Genomic DNA, 15,265 nt, shown 5'->3' with positions numbered 1-15,265 from the left:
TTCACCATAATCAAGTAGAATTTATCCTAGGGATGCAAGGATGGTTCAACATGTGCAAATCAATAAACATGATAAACCGCGTTAATAGAATAAAGGACAAAAACCATATGATCACCTCAATAGATGCAGAAAAAGTATTTGACAAAATCCATTTCCTTTCATGATAAAAACTCTCTACAAATTAGGTATAGAATAAATGTACCTCAATACATTATAGGCCATGCATAACAAACCCACAGCTAACATCATTCTCAATGGTGACCAGTTGAAAGCTTTTCCTCTAATATCAGGAACAAGACAAGGATGCCCACTCTTGCCACTTCTGTTCAACATAGTTTTAGAAGTCCTTGCCAGAATAATTATGCAAGAGAAAGAAATAAAGGGCATTGAAATTGGAAAGAAATAAAGTTAAATTGACCCTGTTTGCAGATAATATGATCTTATATAGAGAAAACCCCAAAGATGTCACCAAAAAACTGTTAGAACTAATAAACAAATTCAGTAAAGTTGCAGGATACAAAATTAACATAAAAAAAATCAATAGTGGCTGGGTGCAGTGGCTCACACCTGTAATCTCTGGGTGGCCAAGGCCAGAGGATTGCTTGAGCTCAGGAGTTTGAGATCAACCTGAGCAAGAGCAATACCGCATCTCTATTAAAAATAGAAAAATTAGCCAGGCTTCGTAGTGTGCACCTGTAGTCCCCGCTATTCGGATGCTGAGACAGGAGGATCGCTTGAGCCTGGGAGTTTGAGGTTGCTGTGAACTAGACTGATGCCACGGCACTCTACTCAGGGCAACAAGACTCTGCCTTAAAAAAAAAAAAAATCAATAGCACATCTATACACTAACAATGAGGTATCTGAAAAAGAAATAAAGAAAACAACACCATTTATAATAGCTACAAAAAATGCTTAATAATAAATTTAGCCAAGGAGGTTACCTGTATGATTTACAATGAAAACTATAAAAATTGATGAAATTTAAGACACAAATACAAAAATATCTTGTGTCTATAAAGTAGAAGAGTTAATGTTATTAAAATGTCCATGCTACTCAGAAGTGAGCTACAGATGCAGCAGATCCCTACCAAAATTCCAATGACATTTTTCACAGAAAAAAAAATCCTAAAAGTCATATGGAACCATAAAAGATTCCAAATAACCAAAGTACTCTTGAGTAAAATGAACAAAGCTAGAGACATTACATTACCTGGCTTCAAAATATACTGTACTACAAAGCTACAGTGATCAAAACAGCATGTTACTGGCATAAAAACAGGCATAGACCAATGAAACTAAATAGAAAGCCCAGAAATAAATCCACACAATTATGGTCAATTGATTTTCAACAATGGTGCCAAGAATACACAATGGGGAAAGGACAATCTCTTTAATAAATTGTGAAGAGAAAATGGGATATTTACAAGCAGAAGAATGAAAATTAACCCTTATCTCACATCATATACAAAAATCAACTCTAAATAGATTAGAGACTTAGATGCAAGACCTTAGACCGTAAAAACACTAGAAGAAAACATAGGGGAAAAGCTTCTTGACATTGGTCTGGGCAATGATTTTTTGCGATATGATCCCAAAAGCACAAGCAATAAAAGTAAAAATAAACAAGTGGGACTACAGCAAACTAAAAAGCTTCCACACAGCAAAGGAAAAAAAATCAAGAGTGAAGAAAGAACCTGTAGAATGAGTGCAAATGTGTGCAAGCCATGCATATGATAAAGGGCTAATATCCAAAATATATAAGGAAGTAATACAACTTAAGAGCAAAAAAAGAAAAAACCTAATAATCTGATTTTATAATGGGCAAAGGACTTGAATAGACATTTCTCAAAAGAAAACATAAATGGCCAACAGGTATATTAAAAACTGCTCAATATAACTAATTATCAGAGAAATGCAAATTATAATAAAAGTACAGTGATATCACTTCACACTTATGAAAATATTATCAAAAAGACAAAAGCAACAAGTGTTGGTGAGAATGTGGAGAAAGGGAATCCTTTGCACACTACTGGTGGGAATATAAATTAGTATAACCATTAGGGAAAACAGTATGAAGGGTCCTCAAAAAATTATAGAACTACCGTATGATCCAGCAATCTCACAAATGGGTACATATCTAAACGAAATGACATCAGTTCATCAAAGAGCTATCTGTATTCTCATGCTCACTGTAGCATTATTCACAATAGCCAGGATATGAAAATCAATCTAAGTGCCCACCAATGAATGAATGGATAATAAAAATGTGGTATATATACACAATGGAACCTTCTTCAGCCTTAAAAAGAGGAAATCCTGCTATTTGCAACATGGATGAACCTGGAGGACATTATGTTAAATGAAGTAAGTCAGGCACTGACAGACAAATACCACATGATCTTACTTATATATGGAATCTAAAAAAGTTGACTCATAGAAGAAGGAATAGAATGATGATTTCTAGGGGCTGTGGCAGTGGGAGAGATTGGTGAGAGTTTGGCCAAAGGATACAAATTTTCAGTTAGATAAGAGGAATAAGTTCAAGAGATCTATTGAACATAATGATCACATTAATAACAATGTATTATATTCTTCAGATTGCTAAGAGTGGATTTGGAGTGTTCTCACAACATAAAAGTTGTGTGTGAGAGAATGCATATATTAATTAGCTTGATTTAGCCATTCCACAATGTATGCAGATTTGAAAACATCATGCTGTACATGAAAAATAAAATTTTTATTTGTCAATTTAATAATAAATAATTAAAGTGACAAATATCCAAAAGAACAAAATAACAAAAATACCTGTGTACCACGCCCTTTTCTTATTTGTCAATATATAGACAAATTATATAAGAGAACAACACTGTATTTAATGAGAAAATGATGAAAGTAAATGTGATTTTTTATTAAGTATTTTATTATTTACTTAGATAAGAAATATAAATGGTTTTAATATAAACACTAAGACAAATAAAAGTCCAGGTCACAAATTAAATGGAGGTCTCTCCAAGACCAAAAATGCTTCCCAAATTCTGAAAGCCAACAGATTTTAATGATTATTTGGGTGCAATGACTTTCTAAAATAAAAAAAAATGCAAACAGCCAAAGCTACACAATTATACAGTTCAAAGCTATTGAAAACATCTTTGAAATGTAAATATTTGGGGGCTAGTAAAATTCAAATCACAAAAGTATGGTCCCAATAGCTTCAAAAAGTTACATACATGATAAATAAATTGTAGTCTATTCAAACAATGGAATACAACTCAGGAATAAAAAAGAATGAAATACTGATGCATGCAACATGGATGAATCTCAAAAAAACAGGCTGAGTGAAAGAAGCCTTACATAAAACTTACATCCTGTATAATTCTATTTACATAACATGATAGAACAGACAAAACTGATATATGATAAAAAATAAATAAAATCACAAGAATAGTTACCAGAGGGTAGGGTAGTGATGAAGACTGACTAGGAACAGATATATGGGAATTTTCTGGGGTGATAGACATATGTTCTATATCTTAGTAGGAGTTGGGCTTATTCAAATGTATGCATTTGTATGCCTCACCAAATAACATATAATACTTAAGATTTCTACAAAATTGTTCATAAATTTTATCTTAAAAATGGACATTGCTGGGTGCACTAGCTCACACCTATAATCCTAGCTACTAGGAAGGCTGAGGTGGGAGGATCACTTGGGGCCAGGAGTTTGAGAGCAGCCTGGGCAATATAGCAAGAGCCCATCTCTAAAAAAGGGAGGGAGGGAGGGAAAGGAAAGAAAGAAGGAAAAGAAAGAAGGAAAATTATAATTTTTTAAAAAAGAGCATTAAATAAATATTGATAACTCCACTAACATCTTATGCCAAGTGTCTGAGATGAAATGTACAGATACTTGTGACTTATTTTAAAATGCACACAAAAATTAAATAGACAGATCATAATAAAGCAAATATAGCAAAAAATTAACAACTGAAGAATCTACGTAAGTATATTCCTTTTCTGCATGTCTGAAAATTTCCATAATAAAATATTGAGAAAAAAATGAAGACACTTAGAATTCAAAAGAAAATAAAAAATATTTTACAGAAATATGTTTTCTTAATATTAACAATTTTCCTTTTAATCTGTCTAATCTAATGTCAACTGTGTCTATCTTCTAAAGAGCAAGAGTTAAAGGATGATATATTTTTAAAAATTTGAAAGACATACCCGAATTTCTTGAAGATTGTGAAAATTATTTCCTACTCTGACTGAGATCTTGCTTGGAGTATAGCTTTCGTCAGATTTATAGTCTGCATAAATACATAATGTCTTCACTGTTGTTTTTCTTCTAAAAGCAATAAAGTAAAAACAACATACACTTAATCATCTGGAAACATTATTTCCAAAGCTTCTTACCTTCTGATTTTAAAAATATAGTTTGCTTAAAACAAGTATTTAAATCAACAATTTTAATTTTCTTTAATTTCAATAATGAAAATGAAAAACATGTAATAATGTAGATATAGATATTTTACTTATATATACATCTCTTATGTAGAACAGTCAAGAAACAGATGTAAGTAAAGATGGTACAGTTAATCCAAATTAGGTACGTTACTGAGCAAACAAGCATTAAGAATTTCCATTCTCTTCATTTGTATTTTAGACAAAGAAATTATTCAAACAAGCCTGGCTTTTATTTACTAGTTAATTATTTCCTATATTAATGCTTGGAAATAACTAGCTAAGTGAGAAACTGAGTCCAGCAAAGAAAAAAAACATCTTTTTAAAAAATAGAAAGCATAACCTATTACTTAATACAAGAAATAAAAGTTTGCTCTTACTTTTAAAATATACATAATCTAGGGAAATAAGCAAAGAAAATACAATAAAAATTCACTTCAGAAAAATGCAAGTGTCAAAAAAACATGAAAAGATGTTCAATTTCTAATAATCAAAGAAATTAAAATTAAGTGACATGGAGATAGTATTTTTATCATCATATTGGGAAATACTAAAATGACTGATTATACTCACATTTGATTAGAAAAAAATGTGCTTTCACAGCCAGTTAGTAATACATAATCTTTGACCCAGTAATTCAACTTCTAAGAATGCATTAAAAGACAATAACACAATTACTCAAAAATGGATGTAGAAAAATATTGTCCTGTAATTAAATTACTAAAAAATCATAAGCAACCTAAATATCCACAGCAATAGGGAATTGATTAAATAAATTATAAGATATCCATTTTATGAAATACTACACAACTATTTAAAATTTATCACATGTTGTAGAAAATAAAAAATTTTAAAAAGGGATATAAACCTATATGTATGTATACAAAGAGACCTAGACGGAATCATATAAAAATGTTAAAAGTGAGTATTTTGGTGAGGTAGAACTATGGGAGATCTTTATTTTCTTCTTTATTACATTTACATTTCCTGGATAATTTTTCAGAATGAGCATATGCTATTTGGCCATCAGAAAACAAACAAAAAAAAAACCTAGGCAATTTAAAAAAAAACTGACCCAAAAAAACCATTTAGAAGTCTATTTAAATATGCTTTAAAGTTAAGTTCTAGTATAAACTGGCACTAAATTAATAACAATGAGCTCCTTGAAACAGAAGTAGTCTGTGTCAAAAGTCAGCCAATAAAAACAGCAGGGGATCTTTAGCTCTTAGTGAGAGGACCAAATTTCTACAGCAGATGCCATTCATCAGAAAGGAATGGGGAAAGTTAAGGACTTTTCTTCAGATCAAGATGTAAACACTAAACACCCAGGATCTACTGACAGAATAAATACCATTACTAGGTTTTCAAATGAGGCCAAAGATATCAAACTGACATCTTTCTCTTTCTGCTAGGCCAGGAAGGAGACAGGAAATTAAGCAAAGAAAGAAGAGAAAATTTTGAAGGGCATACTAAAGGCTTTTTTCCTTGAAGAGCCATGCAAGAAGTAAAAGGTCTTTTTAACTATGGAGAGATCAAAGATAATGAAGATTACTCTCAAGGATTTTTCTTAAACAAAAGCAGACCTAAAAGATTATGTTTTTTGTTCAGAATAATTTTATTTCTAAATTATGAAATTCAGGATAATTTAGTCATTGGAACCTACAAAATAAGCAGGATGAGGTTAGAAAGGGAAAAATAGTAATAATGCTTATGATAATAAAAATAATGGCAGCAAATAGCAAGTGAATATTTTGTGTCTAACCCAGAAGTAATGCTTTATATGCATTATCTCATTTATTCTTCAACCTTGTGATATAGGATCTATTATTAGCTCTATTTTACTGACTAAAAACACTAACTCTCAGATTAATAATTGGCTTAAGGTCAATAAGCTAGTGGGTAGGCACAGTCAGAGTTCAAAAGTGTGTCTGTGTGCCTCACATGATCTGAACCACTATTTGCAGTCCTTTTAATTAATTATACTTAGCTTATTCAACAGTCATTGAAACCAGCTTAGAGTGATATGTAGGTGTGTTTTGTAAAGGGACCATACAAGTAAATCTACCTCAAAATGCAGAAGGAGCCAAGAAACCAAAGAATTAGGCAGACAAATCCAGTCTGTTGGTTTAGGGTATTTTATTAGGGAATTTATGGACAGAAGCATGGGCTTGGGTGGCTACAGACAGGTAGATCTCTGCCCTATTACCCCCAAGATCCAGGACTTACATACTAGGGAAAGGGTATATGTGCTTCAGAGAGAATGTGTAGGAATTTGTTTAAGGGCAGTGTTTATGCTAAGTACATATTTATGATAATTGATCTAAGGGCAGGAATTACATGCTCTAACATGAGGAACAACAGATAAACTGGAAATCTTAGAGGCATTCCCAGGACTGGTGTTAATCATAAGTCAACACGGAGGATTAGCATCCAAGATGGATACTGAAGAAATGTTCCAGATTAAAGGAGTATACAGAAATGACTACTAAATTCAAGCTGTGATTCAACTTCATTGGAACAACTAATACAACCTAAATGATAATGTAGAATCAAACAGTAATAATATACTGATGTTCATTTCATAAGGGTATATTCTGGTTATGTACAAGAGTATCTTTGTTTACAGGAATGAAATACTAAACTATTCCAGAGTGATGAGATATCATATTGATAACTTGCTCTGAAATAATTCAGAAAAAAAAGTTGTACTGTACTTGCAACTTTTCTGTGGTGTGAGATTATTTCAAAAATCCTAATGAATTTCCTTTTTTCTAAAACACTTGTTTAAAAAGTGTTCCTCAAAGCTTTGGGGTTCCCTAATAAAGGCAATGGCTGACTTAAGTGAGGAGGGCCTTGAATTTCTTATTGCTTTAATAAGAACAGCTACACCTTTGTTGAGGAGCAGCTTAAAGAACTGATTACAAACCCAGCCCTTGAAGTCAAACCTCCTGGGATCAAATCCAAGCTCCGTAACTGCATGATGTATGAACTGAGTAAGTTATTAATCCTACATCTTTCTAAGCTTCATTTTCATCATCTGTAAAAAGGAAAAATGATAGGACCTAAACTATTTTACAAGGTTGCTATGAGGATTATAAAAAATGATACATATTTATAACTATTAAACCTTAAACTCTTAATGAGATAAGACAGAACCTGACAATAATGCTCAATATGACCAATTTTTATTATTATTTGTTCAGTACATTGGCCTTCTGTATAGAGTTTTATTTACTTAAAAAACCCTGCTATTCTAATATAATACAGTTAGATTAAGATACTCACTATATAACTTTGAAGCTATAGGCTTTATTTTCACGAAGAAGCAATTTACCCTGGGTCATACAGGATAATGGTTAAAAGCACAGGCTCTAGACCCGCCTGTAGTCCCAGCTACTCAGAAGGCTGAAGTGGGAGGATTGTTTGAGCCCACTAGGACTTAAAGACCAGTCTAGGCAACATAACCCTGTCTCTTTAAAAAAAAAAAAAAAAAAAAAAAAAAAAGCAAAGCATAGCAAAGCAAAGCACAGGCTCTGGAGTCAGAAAACTTGGGTTCCAACTGTAATTCTGCCACTTCCTTGCTGTGTGACCTCAGGAAAGTAATTTAATTTATTTAAGTCTCCACTTCTGAGACTACAAAATAAGGATAATAATAATTATAAAGGTTATATAAGATGAAAGGAAAGGCATTTAGAAACGTATCTGGTATCTTAAGTCTCAAAAAAACCAGTCAGCTGCTGTTACTTCTCTGTACATATTTAATATACTATAATAGGAGTTGGCATACTATGGCCTGTGGGTCAAATCCTGCCCACCTTCTGCTTTTATAAGATAAAATTTAATTAGAATAGCTGAATTCAGTCATTTATGCATTATGTATGGCTGCCATACAATGCATTGTGTTGTAAGGGCAGAACTGAGTACTGCAGCTGCAAAAGAAACCTTATGGCCCACAAGGTCTAAAATATTTACTATCTGTGTTTTGCAAATGAAGTTTGCTGATTTGTACCCTAGGACAATAAAAACAAATGACCAAAAATACAATGCTACAGAATGTTAAAACAGATAGTATAAATGCAGCAAGATAAGCATGTTAACTAGATCCCATTTATGCCAATAAATTTAAAGCAGTTGACAAACATATGGCTGTTTTCCTTTCCTCAAAAAAGCAAGCATTTTTAAAAATGAAGATGTTCTTTTCTAAGTTAAAATAATTTTTATTCCAAATAGAAGTACAAGTTTGAGGAGTTATATGAATATCCTGTAGCTAAGGAAATTACCATCATCACTTCAGGTTTACTTATTCCAATATATTAAGGCATTGTATTAGGCCACAAGCAAAATATATTTTTCTGAAAGTACCTTCTAAAAATAAATCATATTGAAAAGCATATTTGAGAAACATCTACATAAAAGGAACTGTGCAAGGTACCATAAGAAATTAATAAACGTTAAGACAGAGTAAACTTAAGATGCTATTAATAACTATCTAATTAAGCAGAAAAATAATCTCTGAAACTTATTATAGTTTAAAAACAAAATTAAGTATATTTCATTATAATTTCTGTATTTATTTAATTTTAACAAAAATAAAATAGATTTTTTTTATCCACTTATAACCTATACTAGTTGAAAAATACAAAAATGTATTACCTGAATTGAATGTTCACTAAATGAGGCTGGGAGCCATCTGATTGCCAATATGTTTCTAGATTGTCATCTCGTAATTGATCCACTCCAAATCCTAAAAACACCAAAAGTGGTAATAAGTTCCCATGAAGAAGACAGACCTACATATACAAAGCCTATACTAGGTCCATTTTTTTGGTGGTTACATTTCTAGAAAACATTTTCTAGGATATATTCTAAAATATCATATGTATGTATTGAAACTCAGTTTCTTATACTTTTTATGAGCTGAAAATATGAATGATCCCCATGTCCTGAAAAATCAACAAAAATATTCTATTTAATAGTTAGTTCAATATCCCATTCTTACTTTGACAAGAAAAATGACAACTTAAAAATATTTTCAAAAGGCATGTATATTTGATACCAAGTGCTTCTGATTTAAATTTGAATCAATCAAAATTAAATTTACCCAGAATCCCAAATCTTCCAGCCTCTAGATAACTGAAGTGGTACTACTGTTGCTTGTTCCTAATTAAAACCCCAATAACTCATACTAATTCTAGAAATGAGCCTGATTTAATGGTAAAGTATAGACTTTTCAAAAAAAGTTAAGAGAAACAGATTAAATTTACATTTTATTTGTTGACTAAGTAATATATTCATTATGGGTCAAATTCAGAAGATACAGAAAATAACATAGTGAAAAGTCACTATCCTCCTACCACTTCATTCCCATCTCCAAATATAATTAATGTTATCAATTTATTGCGTTCTCTTTCACAGATACTGTATGTATATACAAGCAATCATATACACATTTTCCCCTCTCTTTACACAAACAATGACATAATATAAATAATTCCACACTTCGTTTTTTTAATTTTTTATTTTCACTTAATATATCTGGAAGATTATTCTGTATCAATAAATTAACAATAATAATAGTAAATATTGATATAACTTTTACTATGTGTCAGGCACATTCTAGGCATTTTACATATATTAAATCATCAAATATTTATTAACTCCTGTAATAACTCATATAAACAGCTTCTACATATTTTAAGGTTATAAAGTATACCACTGTCTGAAAATAGCATAATTATCTACCAAAATCACTGTAGGACAGTTAGGTTGTTTCCAATGTTTTGCTATTACAAACAACACTGCAATAAATACCTGTCTATAACCTTTAAATATATGTTACTACTTTGGGAGGATGGATTTCTAGGAATAGAATCCTAGATCATTTCAATCTTTAATTTGATAAATATTGCAAAATTCTCCTCCAAAATCCTTCCTCACTGATAATATATGAGAACATCAACCCCCTCTCCATGGTTTATAAAAATTGTGATGTTCTATAATTCATTCATTCATTTATTTATTTATTTTCATTTCAGAACATTAAGGGGGTATAGATATTTTTGATACTAAATGTGCTCATCACTCAAATAGTGTTCATTGTACCTATTGGGTGGATTTTGGCCCCTCTTCTCCTCCCCTATCTCTGCTGCTTGATTTTTAATGATTTTTACTTCCCTCTATCCACCTGTGTGCCCATGGGTTAGCTCCAATTTATTAGAGAGTAGATGTGTAGTTTGTTTTTTGAGATACTTCACTTAGGATAATGATCTCCAGTTCCTTCCAAATTATTGCAAAACACATTAATTCATCCTTTTTTATGGCTGAGTAGTACTGCATGGTATACATACACCAAATTTTGTTAATTTACTCATGAACTGATGGACACTTGGGTTGATTCCACTTCTTTGCAATTGTGAAATTGTGCTGCAATAACATTCAATTGCAGGTATCTTTTTGACAAAATAACTTTTTTTTCTTCAGGTAGACATCTAGTAGTGGGACTGCTGGATTGAATGGTAGATCTACTTTTAGTTCTTTGAGAAATCTCCACACTGTTTTCTTGGGGTTATACTAATTTGTAGTCCCACCAACAGTGTATGAGCGTTCCTTTCTCTCTGCATGCATGCCAGCATCTAGGACTTTTTGATAAAAGCCATTCTAACAGGAGTAAAGTGATATCTCACTGTGGCTTTAATTTGCATTTCATTAATGATTAGTGATTTTGAGCATTTTTTCATATGCTAGCCTTTTGTCTATCTTTTGAAAAACTTCTGTTCATGTCACTTGCCCACTTTTTAATGGCATTGTTCGTTTTTTCTTGCTGATGTGTTTTATGCTAGATTTTGAAGACTTTATATGAAAAAATTTAAATATATGTTTAATAAGTTTTTATATTGATTACATGTTTTAATGATATTTTGGATATATTGAGACAAATTAATTAATTGTACCTGTTCTTTTTACCTTTTTTAATGTGGCTGCCAGATCATTTTAAATTGTAAATGTGGTTTGCATTATAGTTTGACTGGACAACACTGTTCTGTACTCATGCTAAAATACAATCAATCTTTTAGATTGATTTATTAGCCTAACAGGTAAAAATTGTACATCATAGTTTTATTAATTATTTACATTTATTTTTATATAAAATTTCATACCTTCCTACATTTTCAATAGACTTTAGTCTTTTAATTGATTTGTAACTCTTTTTACTATTATAGATATTAACCCTCTGTTTGTTCCATGTAATCCAAATATATCCTCCCCAGTCTGAGATTTGTATCTTAAATTTGCATCTGCTGCCTTTATTGATATACTACTGTATAAGAGAGGTTTTCCCAGAGAAACTGACTTTTGCATTGAATTCTGAAGTATTAGTTAGCTAGGTTTGGAAGCTAAGGAGAAACATTGTTGTGGAGCAGGAAATAAGCCAGAGACATTTGAAGAAGCTAGATCACACAGACTCTTGTGCACTAAGCTAAGGAATATAAATTATCTTGAAAAATAGCCAACCTATTGAAGAATTTTTAGTAGGATCAGGAATTTATAAGATCAAAATCTTTAGATAGATTCTTCAGCCCCAGGGAGAGAGAACATCACTGTAGTAATATAAGTTGCAAGTGATGATACTTTAAGGTGGTGACAGAAAATAGTTTTCTATTAAAATGTAAACTTGAGGCTATTACTCACTCTATGACTCTTAAATCTGCACTATTCAATATGGTAGCCACCACATGTTGCTACTGAACACTTGAAATATGGCTAACACTTGAAATATGCCTAGTCTGAATTGAGATGGAAAGTGTAAAATAAATAAAAGATATACTTGTTTTTGAAGACTTAGCATGAAATATAAGATATGAATATTAAAATCAATCCAGTGTACAGCAGTCCCTTCTTATCTGCAGATCTGCTTTCTGTGGCTTTACTTTCCACAGTTTCAGTTGCCCTAGGTCAACCTCGATCTGAAAATATTAAATGAAAAATTCTAGAAATAAAAAATTTATAAGTTTTAAATTGCACACTTTTCTAAGTAGTGTGATGAAATTTTTCGCCATCCCACTCTGTCCCACCCAGGGCATGAAACATCCCTTTGTCCAGCATATCCATGCTGCATATAGTATCTGCCTGTTACTCACTGACATCATCTGCTCCTGACATCCAACCATCAACACTGTCATGGCTCAGTGATCCAGAATCAACTTCCAAGCAGATGCTCCTCCTCCTTCTGAACTATTGTCAGAAGCTAAATAGTAGCTTAACACTACGTCACAACACCTACATCATCCACCTCACTTCACCCCATCAGGGAGGTATTTTATATTTCACATCATGACAAGAAAGGTGAATATAGTACAGTAAGATATTTTGAAAGTGAGAGAGACCACATTCATATATCTATTATTACAGTACATTATTATAATTGTTCTATTTTATTATTAGTTAATGTTAATCTCTTATTGCACTTAATTTATAAATTAAACTTTATCATAGGTACATATGTATAGGAAAAAACATAGCATAAATAGCATTCAGCACTATCCTTGATTTCAGGCATCCACTGGAGGTCTTGGAACCATCCACTGGAGGTCTTGGCACTTAATTTATAAATTAAACTTTATCATAGGCACATATGTATAGGAAAAAACATAGCATAAATAGCATTCAGCACTATCCTTGATTTCAGGCATCCACTGGAGGTCTTGGAACCACCCATGATATGGTGGGATTACTGTACAAGAAAACTGTAAGTAACTATTACTGACAGTTTTTTCATTTTGTTTTACCTGGTTTGCAAGATGAGAGTGACCAAACAGCTTGTGACCCAATTTCCCGTACTGTTCCAGTCCTTTCCAACTGCTTCGGGTCAGCACCAGGAGGTGTTTTGTTTGGTGTGGTCATTTTTTAAACATTCTATGCAGAAAAAAAGAATATGCACATTACACCAGAAACTGAACATCTTTATACAAAAGGTAAAAGTAAAAATTTAACATCAAAATGGAGCACTCATATATCCCAATATTAATCATCTATTTCTCAAATACAGTTAATATAACTCAATCACTATAATCAAAAAAATCTTGGGAATTCAGTCTGAAATATATTATGACCAGATGTGCAAAGCAGTAGAGTATGGTACTCAAAAGAGAACAGGAACAAAGTTTTGGCTTCAGTACTTCTTTTAACTACCCTAGACTTTGAACAAGTTTGGGTTTTATTTCCTCTCCTGTAAAAAAAGTTGATTTGATGATTTTTAATTCTACAATACTATGCAGTTCTATACTTCTATGAGTAAAAATTCAAATGACTTTTAACCCTAGAAAAGTCAGATTGAAATTCTCTTATTCCAGGAACACGGAAATATTGGTATGTTATTGATTGACTGATTGATAGAGTCTCGCTTGGTCACCCAGGCTAAAGGACAGTAGCATGATCGTAACTCACTGCACCTCCAAGTCCCATGCATAAGCGATCTTCCCGCCTCAGCCTCCCCAGTATCTGGTGCTATAGGCACATGCCACAATGCTAGGCTAATTTTTAAACTTTTTTTTTTGTAAAGACGGGCTGGTCTCGAAATCCTTGCCCCAAGTGATCCTTCCGCCTCAGCACTCCCAAAGTGCTGGCATTACAGGTGTGAGCCACTAAGCCTAGTCCTGGTTCTCATTTTAAATATTCATTAAATGATGCAGAGAACAATTATATCTCCCCATCAGCTGTCAAAAGTTCCATTTACATGTGCTCTTACCATAGAAGATAAAGTCAGAAAAAATGGCTTCAAAGTTTAGAAGTGAATAACTGGCTTTTCTAAAAAGGTTGACTTCATCTTTCATATCTTTTGTTAATAAATCTATGCAAACGTGAAAAAATACTTCTTGGATAGTGAACAATATGTAAAACTGCTTTGGTAGCACAGTTACTGCTACTGTAGCGGTTATTGCTACTGAACATTGTTATACATGCAAAATAGATCCAACAGTTGTGTATATACCATGTCCTTGACACCTCCCATTAGATCTCAAGTTGTTCACTAATACACACTTGATACTCTTAAATAATGGCAGAGACAGTGGACTGTAAACTTCGGAAAGGCCTCAGAAGTAAATGCTCAATAAGTAACTTCCTGAATTAATAAATGAATAGGTTTAGTCGTAAAGTATTTGCCACTTGCCTGCAAGTTAACAGAGGTCTCGGACAGGATTATTAAACTCTAGCCATAATTACAAATTGAATGTCCTGTCATCTAAAAAAATTAATAAATAAAAAGCACATCTCCACGTTGGGGCAGAATTCAATTGCAGGACTTGAAACTGGACGCCACCAAGTGGATAAAACACGGAGCTCGGGGAAGACCGGGTTCCTGGCCTTAAAGAACTGACCACACAGATGACAGGGAGCTGGGGCCAAAGAGGGCGCGCCACAGCGAGCAGTGTGGAGACCAGACTCTGTTGGTCCTGCTTGACACCTCTGGCGTGATAGAAAGACTGAGGCTCCACGCCTGACCCATCGGCCTTGAGGAGACGGCGAGTGTAAAAAGAGACTGAGATTAGGGAGGAGAATGCCTCTGCTTACACTAGGACCATTCTTCAAGTCGGGGAAAAGCCCACACACTTACAGAGTCCAGACCCGGCTGGCCGCAACTCAGGTTCTCAAGACGTGCAGCAGTTCCGCGCCACTCCCACTATGCTTCTGAGGACAGCCCGGCTTCCCAGACGACGAAGAATTAGGGTCGCAGCACAATGACGTCAGACATTGTCATCCCGCCCTGCTCACCTTCAAGGCTCCGCCTCACGCTCTCTGTCGCGCGCGC

The 15,265-nt window shown here is 33.1% G+C and overlaps 1 protein-coding gene across 2 annotated transcripts in view; it reads right to left on the bottom strand.

Annotated features, from left to right (window-relative positions):
- The window catches only part of ANAPC10 (anaphase promoting complex subunit 10), a 58,845-nt gene extending 43,632 nt beyond the window's left edge, over nucleotides 1–15,213 (bottom strand). Inside the window, exons 1-4 of one of the 2 annotated variants that reach the window (XM_076010598.1) lie at nucleotides 15,071–15,213; nucleotides 13,245–13,371; nucleotides 9,112–9,202; nucleotides 4,222–4,342 (exon numbers count right to left, since the gene is read on the bottom strand). In XM_076010598.1, coding sequence (XP_075866713.1) covers nucleotides 4,222–4,342; nucleotides 9,112–9,202; nucleotides 13,245–13,359 — 327 coding nt within the window. In that variant the 5' untranslated portion in view covers nucleotides 13,360–13,371; nucleotides 15,071–15,213. The remainder of the gene's footprint in view (nucleotides 1–4,221; nucleotides 4,343–9,111; nucleotides 9,203–13,244; nucleotides 13,372–15,070) is intronic. The other variant, XM_012783798.2, reaches the window with a different exon arrangement.
- Nucleotides 15,214–15,265: the final 52 nt, after the last annotated feature.

The sequence above is a fragment of the Microcebus murinus genome, chromosome 15 (genome assembly GCF_040939455.1).
Source record: "Microcebus murinus isolate Inina chromosome 15, M.murinus_Inina_mat1.0, whole genome shotgun sequence".
Classification (NCBI taxonomy): domain Eukaryota; kingdom Metazoa; phylum Chordata; class Mammalia; order Primates; family Cheirogaleidae; genus Microcebus; species Microcebus murinus.
The sequence above is the reverse complement of the archived record's forward strand: the minus strand, read 5'-3'. Positions and strand labels throughout refer to the sequence as shown.